General features: G+C 35.6%; 1 protein-coding gene across 5 annotated transcripts in view; it reads right to left on the bottom strand.

Moving 5' to 3' along the window:
* The window catches only part of DHX29 (DExH-box helicase 29), a 54156-nt gene that overhangs the window by 11613 nt on the left and 28822 nt on the right, over positions 1-13721 (bottom strand). For all 5 annotated transcript variants that reach the window (XM_004016982.5, XM_060400423.1, XM_060400425.1 and 2 more), the window contains 10 exons: positions 12379-12987; positions 10927-11070; positions 6327-6503; positions 4840-4980; positions 3705-3849; positions 3460-3577; positions 2766-2850; positions 1300-1388; positions 223-351; positions 54-129 (listed from right to left, as the gene is read on the bottom strand). In XM_004016982.5, the coding sequence (XP_004017031.2) occupies positions 54-129; positions 223-351; positions 1300-1388; positions 2766-2850; positions 3460-3577; positions 3705-3849; positions 4840-4980; positions 6327-6503; positions 10927-11070; positions 12379-12987 (1713 nt within the window). The remainder of the gene's footprint in view (positions 1-53; positions 130-222; positions 352-1299; positions 1389-2765; positions 2851-3459; positions 3578-3704; positions 3850-4839; positions 4981-6326; positions 6504-10926; positions 11071-12378; positions 12988-13721) is intronic.

Below are 13721 nucleotides of genomic sequence, written 5' to 3'. Positions count from 1 at the left end.
TTTCTAAGAAAGGGGTGGAGAACAAAAGTTCATCTGAATTCCCCTGGGATTACCATAATATGAAGACATAATTCCTCCAAAGGCACGCGCAAGATTTCAGGGACAGAATAGTCCATAAAGCCTTCAAATCTGAAAAATAAGGTAAAATAATCCTAAACACATATTATCAGCAATGCCATGCTGGTTGGTTTGTGTGTTTTTAATCTCCAGGCTATGCCATACCTTTCTCTTGTGTACATGCGGAAACAGAAGCCATCTCTGACCCGCCCAGCTCTCCCCTGGCGCTGCAGAGCACTGGCTTTGCTGACAAACGTCTCGACCAAAGAACTCATCTGACTGCTCTCATGGTACCTAGAACAATGTTTTAGGAGATAATATGTAGATAACTGACTTAAATCAAAATCTAAAAAAAAACTGGAAGTATTTGATTCTAAAGTTGAAGACTAATTATGCAGTAAGAATTCTTTGAAAAAGTGAGAAATTCTGCTGTGAACATCACAATTCAAAGCACCTTTCACAAAATACAGTTCAACCCCGAAAACACTTCCTCTAAAGGTACAGTTAAAAAAAATCAGGAGTCTATTTTGTACTGGACAGGCACACTCATTTCCAAATACTGCTTAAGTTTTCTAAGATTAGGAACAATGTATATAGATTAGAATAGACCACGAAGATGGTCTCCCTTATTTGTTAAATATGAACATCAAAACATTTATAAAGCAATAATCTGTTAAAGTTAAATTTATTTAACAGTTAAAGTTATCTACTATGCACCAATTACTGTACTATGTACTTTCAATTTATGAAATTTTAATTTTCCCATTTACATATGAGAATACTGATGATTATAACTGATGTCATATTACTTGCTCAAGATTATAGATCAGAGATTTATAATCTAACTCTGATTCTAAAACCCATGCTTTTTTATAATCCCACAAATAATGCGTTTGTAAAACTATTTTACAAACTAACTGATAAGAATTTAAGTCTGAACATTTTCTCAGCACTTTCCTATCAGGAGCAGTACGCTGATATTACTTATGGGAAAACCGATGACATGAATTTTGACGTTTACTCTCAGACATTTTAAACTTCCCTACAGCTTCTCTGAGACCTTTTGTTTTGGAAAGAATTAGGACATTTGAGATGTTCCCCATATGATTCTGAGATCTAGTGCTTGTTTTGGCAGTACATGTACTGACTTGAATGGTTCTGTGATGTCTCCTAACAATTCAAGAGTCCCAAGCCCTTTTCAGGTTAAATATGTTTTGATTTGGGAGGAAAATGCAAACTTACTTATTTTCTTTCGTTCTTCCAGTATCAATCACAAATACAACATCTGGAATAGTGATACCTGTCTCTGCAATATTTGTCGCCAAAACAATCTGAAAACACAAAGCCAAAACATTTAGGTAACAACCTTTAGCAATGTGCCATCACTTACAAATTCTTTAGTTTAGCCAATGCATTTTAAAAAGTGAATTTCAATTATTCTTTATAAAAATTCACAATCTAATTGCTATTACTGTGTAACTTAAATTTGCTCTAATTAATTTTATTACCTTAGCTTATTAATTAAACTTACAGATTCTTATTCCAACAGAAATACTGTTAGTCCCTTAATTCTAGTCAGTCATCTTAAAAATGATACACATAGAATGGGAAAGTGGGTCAGAGAATGGAGACTGCTCAGCAGAAACTTTACAAATATTAGGGAATACTTTCTTTAGTAAGAAGAACTGGTGGGTTGTTGCCCTGGCTCTGCTACTTAATAGCTTTGTGACCTGGGTAAGTTATTTTACCTCTCTGGTCTCAAATTAGGAGGTAGAAATACATGATTTCTTAGGTCCCTTTCTAGCTCAAAAATTCTTAATGGTGATGGCTGAAGAGCCCATCTTCTTGTGTGTGTTTTTTTTGCTTCTGTTGAGTCTCTGGAGGTGAAACATTTAGGAAACTCTAGGTCAGTTCACTATGTTATCACTCTAACTCAATACTGAATGCTTGCTTTTCTTATCCTTCATCCTAGGAAAGAGAACCCAGATTATTAAGACTTAGATAGGACCTAGGTGATCAAAGTGTTTAGACGTGGTGGAATTCTTTTCTTCAGACAAAATCTTCCAGAAGCCCAAATGTTACAGATCAGAGCATAACCTATGAACCCCTGGATTTTTGAGAGCAGTTAGAAAATAATAAATTTAATTCAACCCCTTTTAAAGATGAGAAAGTAAGGCTGAGTAGGTTGCCAAAGGCCACAGACACGGCAGCAGCTTAGGGACAAGAATCTGAGAAACTTTTTTTTGCCAAGTAACTCTTCATTCAGAATCCTGAACAGAGGAGACAATGAAAATACCTTAAGATTGTTTCCTAACCTAATGTTCTCTGTGTTTCAAAAATGATCACAGATGAATAGACTATAGAGAACAAAAAAAGAATCCTCCCAGGATTCAAGTATCTTCTGACATCAAACATCCTTTGTGTTCTCTTCTTGAAGGAAGAGTAGTGACTTTTTCTTCTCAAAAGTAACAATAATGCCATGTTTTTAAACTACCACTCCTCTAAAGTTATTGATAACATATAATATAAACACCTAACATAATATAAATTGAATTTTAATATTTGGTTCACTTTTGATGATATTAGACTGCAGAGCATCTGGAGTCTGCCATGTGCTATAAGGCACTTAATAACTGTCTTTGATGATAGTCATTTTCATGAACTGTTCTCAGGTGGATCACATATAAATTTGATGTACTGAGTTTTACCTTCCTGACTCCTTGAGGAGGAAGTGTGAATGCTGCAGCTTGATCTTGAGTTGAAAGAATAGAATGCAGAGCTATCACTTTATATCTGAAAGTTAAAATCATAGTTCTTAGCAAGAGTTTCTCTTTAGAAGACACTGCAAAGAATAACAAAATTTATTTGCAAATAGGAAGCAATTTAAAAATTTATTATGAAAAATTTTAAACACACACAAAAGTTCTGAGAATAATATATATATACTCATTGATGAGAAAAAAGTTAATATAAATTATATGAATGTAGGGTTTAAAGAATTTAAAAAAAAACATATTCTGATGCCAAAGTGATAATGATAACAGCAGTAGTAAACTATATCAAAACAGACACAGTAAAGAGCCAATTCAGTCTGTATGGATGATAAACTGCAATGCTTTTGGGGTTTTGCACCATCCCATGGGGAGGGGAGTCACCATCTTATTCTTAACTACAAATTTCCCTCTGCTAAATCATATAAGAAAATAAAACAAATGTAGAAAAAGTACCTAAAATTTTTAGTAGATAAAATGCTATAACAGTAAGTTAAAATAAGAATTGTTTTGTCATGGACAATTTTAACTAAAAGTGAAAAGACTTTGAAAGCTCTGATCAAGAATTTTAATGTACAAAACGCTGCTCTGTTCTAAAACTACCAGGAATATAATGAAGATCTGTAGTTACCGTTCTGAAAAAAATCTTCTGTCAGTTGATAAGAGATCATACAACTGTTGAATATGAGCAAGGCCTGGTAAAAAGATCAGTACTGCTCCTTCAACATTTTTGAACTGAGGACTTCTGTCTGAAATTTTTTGAAAGATACAATATTCAAAAATAAGAAACAGCATATAAAATATTAATAAATCATCTCCAGTTAGTAGAAAAGTTTTATCAAAACAAATGGAGACACATTAGAAATAGGTACATACCTAAATATATAAGAAGTTCCAAAATGAGGTCCAGGTTGATTTTATGAGGATTCATGTAGAGAATAGCATGCTGAGTGCGACTGCTATACTTTTGGTAAAATGGATTTAAATCAGCACTTGTTCCAGTCTGAACTGGGATATATTCCTAAAAGAAACATAATCAGAAAAACTTAAACAAAAATATGAAGTAAAGACAAAGAAGGAAAAAATGAGCTACTTGCATTTATTTAACTCTATATTTTTCTCACTGTCACCATTATTAAAATATAGCAAGAATACAATTTTTAACAGTATTAAAGTATGATAAAATTTCATCTCTACCCTATTAATTTCATCTAGCCCCCTTAAGTACAGCAAAACTTTTTAATCTTGGCATGTAAATACTTAAAGAAATGAAGAAAAACAGAATAATGGCTGCATTGTTCCATGGCAATTGAAAAGCAGGCAGGCCAAGAGGTCGTGATAACTTTATTAAGTAATTTACACCTGCCTCATTCATTCTAGATTCTACTTTGGTTGCTGAGTTCCAACCATCTCCTTTGAAATACTACCTTTAATTTTTTTGAAGTCTTTCTTTAGTTTCTAATCTCTGTTTCTACAGTTTTAAGAAAAGATTTTAGTTTTTGCTTCTTGATTTATCTGCTTACTTAAAAGATAAACTAACTTTAAATTTGTCCGTTAGATGAATGAAATAATGTAGATACAGTGAAAATATGTAAATAGTACCACTGGTCAAAACGCAGGATAGCATAGCTTTTGTGATATTCCTAAAATTATGTCATTCAAACTAAACTAACTCTCTATGAAGAACTGTGCTTCCCTGGATGGCTCATGCCAGCACAAAGGCTCCTAAGAAAACCAGTGGCAGGGATCTAGACTCTGGGCCTGCCCCAGTCTATTTAAGGTGTTGAGATAAAGCAAATATCATAAACCAAAGAGTAAGTAAAACAGTAAAAGAGTCAGTAAAACAAAGATTAAAGAAATGATCTTTAAAATTTGCTCATAATCATATCTGTTATTCCTCTAACAAAATGTATTTGAATGCACTGTGCCAGCCACATGACTTTAAAACTCTTACAGTAGTGTGTGCCTTGGATATCATCATCAGATGTCTTTTAAAATGTTTTTTTCTTACCTGATACTTTTTTATTCCCCCTGCTTTGGTTGTAACATTAATGGTTATTTCTTCTTCCTCCTCCAGAAATTTCTGACAATATTCTGAGTCTTTCTCCAGTACAAAGCCTGTTTCCTCTATTATATCTTCAAGATGAAAAACCTGCACAGATGAAGGCATATAAAGAGTGAGCTCAAATTCATTTCAGTAAATATCATCTTTAAGAGACAAGGGATTGCTAGCTTCCTGAATGTTACCACATGCTAATTAGAATATTATGAAAAAAATTTTTTTCTGCATTATTTAGGAATGAAGAACTTGCCTGATATAGATGGATCTGTCCCTACATAGTTCCAGGACAAAGTACATTATGGTGTATAGTTTTTACATGTGAAAATCAATTTAAAGATTCTTTATCAGCTGAACCAAAAGGGCAAACATTAAGAACAGAAGAAAGCGTCAAAGACAAATCCCCCTCAATTTGAGGGATGGGTGGAAAGTTCAGTTCAGTCGCATCCAACTCTTTGTGACCCCATGGACTGCAGTATGCCAAATTGTCTGTCCATCACCAACTCCTGAAGCTTACTCAAACTCATGTCCCTTGAGTCGGCGATGCCATCCAACCATCTCATCCTCTGTTGTCCCATTCTCCTCCCACCTTCAGTCTTACCCAGCATCAGGGTCTTTTCCAATGAGTCAGTTCTTCACATCAGGTGGACAAAGTGTTGGAATTTCAGCTTCAGCATCAGTCCTTCCAATTAATATTCAGGACTGATTTCCTTGGACTGGTTGGATCTCCTTGCAGTCCAAGGGACTCTCAAGAGTCTTCTCCAACACCACAGTTCAAAATCATCAATTCTTTGGAGCTCAGCCTTCTTTATACTCCAACTCTCATATCCAACTTCCACATGGGTGGAAAAGCAGTTCCTTATTGTTAGGCAGTGACCCCAATCTGGATGTAGATTTGGCTTTGCTATAGAACTGTGTTTTATGCTCTGTACCTCTGAGGTATGTCATTCAGCACAATCCTCCTTCCAGTCCACCCATGCTTAGTCAAGGCAGCTCAGCTATCTGATTCCCAAGGCCAGCTCCAGGTCCTCTCTTGGCTTGCATTACCTTAGGAATAGTTCTAGGCTCAGACTTAAGGGGGAGAAGACAATGGCAACCCACTCCAGTACTCCTGCCTGGAAAATCCCATGGACAGAGGAGCCTGGTAGGCTGCAGTCCATGGGGTCGCCAAGAGTTGGACACGACTGAGCGACTTCACTTTCACTTTTCACTTTCATGCATTGGAGAAGGAAGTGGCAACCCACTCCAGTGTTCTTGCCTGGAGGATCCCAGGGACGGGGGAGCCTGATGGGCTGCTGTTTGTGGGGTCGCACAGAGTCAGACACGAATGAAGTGACTTAGCAGCAGCAGCAGCAGCAAACTTAAGGGCCTATCTTCTGGGGACACTCACTGGTGGGAATGTAGTTTCTCTTTACACAGGCGTTATTAAAAAAACTTACCTCAACAGGATAACTTCTTCCTGAAATTCTCAGAATAGGGCAGTGTGTGAAATAGGTAGAAAACTTTTCACTGTCTACAGTGGCACTCATGAGAATCAAATGTAAATCAGAACGTTTCTGTAAAATTTCCTTCAAGATAATTAGTAGGAAGTCTGACTGGACACTTCTCTCATGAACCTAGTATAAAAGGAATAAAAAAAAATGGTCAAATATAAGGTCTGTGTGTGTTATCTGCTCAGTCGTGTTCAACTCTTTGCAACCCCATGGGCTATAGCCCACCAGGCTCCTCTGTCCATGGAATTCTCCAGGCAAAAATACTGGAGGGGTTGCCATTTCCTTCTCCAGGGAATCTTTCCAACCAAAGGATCATACTCAGGTCTCTTGCATTGCAGGCAGATTCTTTAACATCTGAGCCACCAGGGAAGCCCTTACATAAGAAGGTCTAGTAAGAAGTTAAAACAATCAGACCTTCAAATCTACTAAAAGTTAATCAATATTTACATACAGTCAATACACAGAGAAGGTGAGAGAAGCTGTGTTTCAAATGAGGTAGATCTTGCAAATTGAAAATAAAGTCACCCTCTTTAAAACTGAAGTCAGTAAAAATCAGCATATAATGAAATAGATTAGCTATGATATTAAGACTCTACCTTAGGAGATAGTCTGTAACTGTTCAGCTGGTAAGATTAAAGTATCTCCCAAATTTCACTCAGAAGCCAGTGTAATGCTTAAAAGCTCTGCTGCTAATATATAATTGAATAGACACAAAACTGCAACAAGACAGATGGTTTATACACTTTTCTGCAAAGGGGGAATTTTTTTAGTATGAATCTGACAGGTTCTATCAACTGCCTAAGAAAATGGGTTTTATGCTTTTCGGACACATGCATTTTAGGGATGAGCACTGTAAACTTGCTATCGAGCATTACAACGTGGGACATTGTCAGAACTTAGTATCTGCTGGATGTACTAGTCTATATTGAAATTTGCTGTACTGGATTTATTTCTACCTCATTTTATTTCTTGAGATTTAAAGCAGCATACAAAAGATAGAATACATTGCGATAACAAAAATTAAAACAGGTTTGGTCAACAAAAATTAAAACAGGTTTGATCATTTTGCGTGGAAGGGAGGCAATAGTGGTTAAATGTTCAGACTCTGGAATCGCTTGCTTAGGCTTAATTCTTCTTGGCTTGATCAATTAAAATATGACTTTAGGAAAGTTATTCAAATATCCCTGGGCCTATTTCTTCTTCTATAAAACAAATAATACAAATTTCATAGAGTGATTGGCTATCAGAGATCAACAAATAGTACTCAGCATTGTGCTAGATGCTGGGGAATAATGACTGAGATAGTCTTCATTTCAGTTTATAGCCTTATAAGAGGATTCTGTAGAGGATGGCTTGAAATTACATATGAAGGGCAGCTATTTTGTTTTTTTTTTTCGGTCTAATATTCTTTTTTGGTTTTGTTTTATATATATATATTTTAATTGAAGTTATAGTTGATTTCCAATGTTGTATTAGTTCCTGTTGTACAGCAAGAGGTAGCTAATTCAGGTGGTCAGGAAGGCTACTATGAGGGAATTGACATCTATGTTGAGAACTGAAATGAGTTTTTAAAAAAGGAGGAAAGAACAGTATGATAAAGGGAGATAAGGTGGTCATGGGCCGTAACTTGTGCAAAATCATGGAGGACAGTGGGATCATATTACATTTCAAGAAATGAAACAAAAATAATGCCTTGAGCATGAGATGAGGAATGGGAAAGAGACACAGAGGGTGAGGTGCTCAGTTATCTGTTCATATGAGGTCTCGTAAACCCTGTTAAGAAGCTGAGACTTTATTCTAATGAGTCAGGGTAGTGAGTAAGATATTTTAAAGTAGGGGAATCATGTGGTCTGAACTTTGTTTTAAAAAAGGTAACTCTAACTATAATGTGACGGAGAAGGCAATGGCACCCCACTCTGGTACTCTTGCCTGGAAAATCCCATGGATGGAGGAGCCTGGTAGGCTTGCAGTCCATGGGGTCGCCAAGAGTTGGACACGACTGAGCGACTTCACTTTCACTTTTCACTTTCATGCACTGGAGAAGGAAATGGCAACCCACTCCAGTGTTCTTGCCTGGAGGATCCCAGGGACGGGGGAGCCTGTTGGGCTGCCGTCTATGGGTTCGCACAGAGTCGGACACGACTGAAGTGACTTAGCAGCAGTAGCAGCAGCTATAATGTGAAGAATGTAGAAGAGAGCAAAACAGAAAGTAGGCAGTTTAATTAGAAGCTTATTAAGTAATTAAATAAGATAATGGTATCATATATGAGGGCAATACCAGTAAATATGGAGAGAAGTATATGAATGCGAGAGAAGTATTCAAAAAAATCAACAAAGTCCAGGTAAACTGATTTAAAGGATATGCAAGAAAGAAGGAATAATTTTGGATGTTTTTACTTTACTGGCTTGACCAGGATATTATCTGAAGCTTGAGAGAAATATTTTCTGACAGGTGAAACAGATCTGGGGAACCTCCTCAAATAGATGGTAATTTATACAGGTATTAATTTTTAAAATTTATTTTTTGCTGCACTGCTCTGCATGTGGGATCTTAGTTCCTCAAGCAGGGATTGAACCTGTGTCCCTGCAGTGGAAGCATGGAGTCTTAATCACTGCATTGCCAGCGAAGTCCCCAAATATTGATTTTTTTTAAAAGAAAATTTAAAATGAGGATAAGACATAAAATATAGCTAGTAAAGATATATACTTTATTAAGTCCATTTGAGAGAGGTGGGCAAAAAGATTGGCTGTAAACATAACAGCTGCCAGAGGAAAAGCTGTATAACTCTCACACTGACCATAAACTGAAACAAATCACACCAATTATTCCTAGTAAGAAAGTCAGAGTATCATCCTAAGCACCTTCATAAAGAAGCTCCTGTATCATATAATGAACTCTGTCCCAGCATCTCTTTCATCATTATATTTAACATGATGATGAATTTCACTGGGTTTTCTCTTACTCTTATTGTGCTGTTCAGTAAGAGGCTGAGAGTATCACACTGAAGCACAATTCAGTAAATCAGGTCTACAGACTGCTCTTAATAATATAAAACCATCAAAAAACAGCTCCCTGAAGTTGGTCTAACTTTTAAATTAGGATTCATTCTGATAAATATTTACTAAACAAACTTCCCTGGTGATTCAGACAGTAAAGAATCTGCCTGCAATGAGGGAGACCGGGATTCGATCTCTGGATTGGGAAGATCTCCTGGAGAAGGGAATGGCAACTCACTCCAGTATTCTGGCCTGGAGAATTCCATGGACAGAGGAGCCTGGTGGGCTACAGCTCATGGAGTCTCAAAGAGTTGGACACAACTGAGTGACTCACACATACACAGTGTTTTAATAATTTGGAGTTCCCAGAAAAACTACTGGCTGATGCAAATATTTCATCTTACCTAGCAGGAAAAATTTCTCACTATAAATAGACAAATTAGCATTTTAAGTTGATTCTTACAATATATACGATACTGATATAATCCAGGTATTAACAAACATGGCTACAACTGTCACACCCTAGTCCCCACCCATCACTGCCAGGAGCAGTTACCCATGGGCATGCTCAATCAAGCTGCCATACATCCTCTTTCTTTCTCTTGAATTTCTATCACTTACCTATTACCAAAATATTGTATTTAAAAACATCTTAACCTAACTAGTACAACAACAGGAAAATGGTTAAATAAATTATGGGATATCCAAATAACATACTTCTATAAAGCTATTAAAAATGATATTTTTGCAGACTAATGATGTGAAGAATTATAAAGTGAATATACATACAAATTATTAAAAAATACATATATAAATGCACAAAAGGCAACATTAATTTTTTTCTGAATCATGAGACTACAGATAATTTTTATTTTCATTTTTGTATCTCTTTATACTTCAAATACTAACCAAAAGGAGGAAAATAACCCAGTAATCTATATTTAATTAAATCTATTAATTAAAAATCAAAGAATGATTGAACTTTCACTAATGCCTTCTGAACTTGGTCAATTAAATTCATAAAAACTTTACATCAGGGAAAATTGAAAAAAAATTTAAATAACTAAAATGCTGTATATATAATTTCTTCAAAAAATTATGTACAAAACAAATCAGTTTAACATACATTAACTGATAAGAAATGTCTGCAGCTGGCTTCCCTAGGCTTGAACCCCTAGTTGCAGAACTTATTGACTGTATGAACTTGAGTAAGCTATATAACCTCTGTGTGCCTCAGTTTCCTCAACTATAAAATAGGGATAACAATATCTACTTCTTTTGATTAAGTGAAGGATCGCTGGAAGGATTAAATGAAGTTGTATATATGAAGTCCTTAGAATAGCCCCTTGCATACAGCAAATGTTATAGTGTATTTGTTAAATAAGTCAATTAGCATGAGACTTGTTAGAGGAAATTAATTAATTACATGTAAAGTACTTGGCATTTAGTAAAAATGAAGAAAATGTTAGCTAGTATTAGAAGTAACATCTTTTTAACACAAAAATGTTTAGAGTCATTTCCTGAGCATACAACGATAGAATCTACTCACCTCATCTACAATAACATGAGACACATTTGTTAGGAGACCATCTTCTTGAAGTTTTCTTAGCAAAACCCCTGTTGTACAATAGAGTAACCTGGTAGATTCACTAGCGCGAGACTCCATCCGGATCTGATATCCACACAAAGAATTCTGAAGGGAAAACATAGCCAAGACTGGATTCTCACAAATGATGTGGGGAAAAAAGCTTTAGAGACTGAAGTACAGGTGCTGGTCCTGCTCCTATATGGAGCAGTCTAAGAAAATCTGTTTAGTGCCATTTATTACTTTCCTATGTTTTCAATTATACCAAACTATAAAATTTGTTCTGGCAATTTAAACAAGAATTTTCAGAATTTTGAAACAAAAAGCTGTTCTCCTGCTCTGAGTACCATTAACATGATTATGGAAATATTAACAGATTTAATCAATTTCTTATGAAATTATCTTGGAGCAAAATACTGAGGTGCTCAGGAACAGAATTTTAGATCTGCTCCTACAACTTGTCTACTCTTCTATCAAGATCTCATAGAAGCTGCAACCATTAAAAACCAGTGGTGCCTGATAAGAATCCTGAAGTCACTTCTATTTCCATCACATTTTCTTTCATACTCCTTCAGTCATTCCTCTGCTGTGTTTGTAAACATGTCTGTCATCCCCTTTATTTAAATTCCTTATAAGACAGAAATTGTGCCCTTTGTCCCCTTACATGTCATGAGAGTCCAGAAAAATTGCCACATAAAATTTTTTTTTTTGCCACATAAAATTTTAATGGAAGGGTTATCTAACTTAAAGATAGACAAAAATGTTAAGTACTCTATCTAGAAAGAACAATTCAAAGCATAATTAAATTGAATTACATGAACTTGGAATTCATTATATTTGGTTCTAAACCAATTTTATTAATACATTTTGCAGTCACTCTGGTTAAGGTTTGGCCAGTTTTGTGTACACTTTTATCCTCAAACACAGGACAACAGGTATTTTAAGTTCTTTTTTCTATTGTTTTTACATACAGGATTTGAAAATAGTCTCATATTGTCTTCAATATTGTTTTTTTGCTTCTGTTCATTGAGCTAATGAAAATCATTCAGGAATATATCCTACAGAAAAGATTTCCAAATACTGAGATATCTGGTATTACAATTTATCTGTATGTATTTATATTCTTTGAATGATCAACTTAGTAATGTAATATATTTGAGTACTCAGTTACTGAAGTGAATATATTTTTCCTTTTACATGAGAATTTTAATGATAATTACTTACAATCCTTTTCCTACAAAGGAGAGTGGCATATCATACCTATCAAAGAAAACACAAAAAGCACCTAAGAGGTGCTACTGAACAAACAGTATCGGCCAAAATTCATATATGGTACAGGTTCCATTTGGATCCCAAGAGCACAGGTAAGTAATGTCATGTCACCATTCTCTGAGGTAGAGCTGAACAACATTTTACCTTTCCTCCAGGTCCATTTTCACAGCCCAATTCATCACACACTCTTGTGGCTAAACTCACTGCTGAGATTCTTCGGGGCTGGGTGCAGACGATGTTACATTTAGTTGCTCCCCACTCATTCAGAAGCAGATCTTCTAAGAGAAAATGTGGCACCTGAGTACTTTTACCACTCCCTGTTTCACCTGCCACAACCACAACCCGGTGCCTTTTAAGAGTTTCAACAATTGAACTCCTGTGTTTAAACACAGGCAACTGTTGCCTTTCCTTTAGAAGTCTCTGGTACTTAGGTGTGCTTTGCAACTTTCTAAAGAGGTTTCTAACAGGTTCCAAATCTTCCACCTTTTCCGATTCCAAGGACAGTGCAGAAAAATCCTCATCAGAAACTAAATTTTCCCAAGATTCCTCAGGATCTTCAGAGTTTTCTCTCTTATTTTCAGAATGCTGTTGTTGCTGTTGCTGCTGCTGTTTCAGTTTATTCAGAAGTTTGGCAATAAAAAGGTCACGTGGTTTATTGGTTTCCATTTTATTTAATTCTTCCTTTTTCTTTTCCGCATCACTCCACTCTAGCCAAACATCTCGATAAGTAGGAGGAAGCAACTGATGAACTGACTATAAAGGAAAAAAATAGTAATACATTGTGTTGACTAATTACTGGATACCAAAATTCAATAGGTTAGAACTGAAAAGAATAGCTATTGCTTCTTAAAATATCTCTTAAACTAGTAGGTTACTACTGTATTTTAATAAAAGATATACACGCATATTGTAGGGAGTAGGAAATGGCAACCTGCTCCAGTATTTTTGCCTGGGAAATTCCATGGCTAGAGGAGGCTAGTGGGCTATATAGTCCATGGGGTCACAAAGTGCTAGACGTGACTGAGTACACACATACACGCATATGATGCAAACTGATAAACAGCATATAAACAGGCTTCTGGACTTACTAGCTGTGTGACCTTGGGCAAGTAACTTAACTTCTTGGTGCCTTAGTTTCTAATTGTAAAATGGGGCTAATAATTATACCTCCCTTATATGCATACTCTGAGGTAAACTTTCAGTTAATCAAACACAGTGCTTATTCTAGAACACAATAAACTATTAAACACATGTTTATTATTTATTCCTATGGTAGTGCTATTTAAATATGTAGATGATCCACAAAGCACTGATCAAAGTTCCCTCTGAGATTCCATTTGTATATTACAAGTCAAAGTATTTTACTTTGAACTCCATTGGATGGAATCTAAGTTATCCTGCCTCTGTTTTATTAAGAGCCCACAATTATTTTTGTAACATTGTCAGTCATTTCCATTAATTAAGCTTACCTTATGATACCTTATTTT

Source organism: Ovis aries, chromosome 16, assembly GCF_016772045.2.
Source record: "Ovis aries strain OAR_USU_Benz2616 breed Rambouillet chromosome 16, ARS-UI_Ramb_v3.0, whole genome shotgun sequence".
NCBI classification, from domain to species: Eukaryota; Metazoa; Chordata; class Mammalia; order Artiodactyla; family Bovidae; genus Ovis; species Ovis aries.
This window is presented reverse-complemented; position numbering and strand designations above follow the sequence as displayed.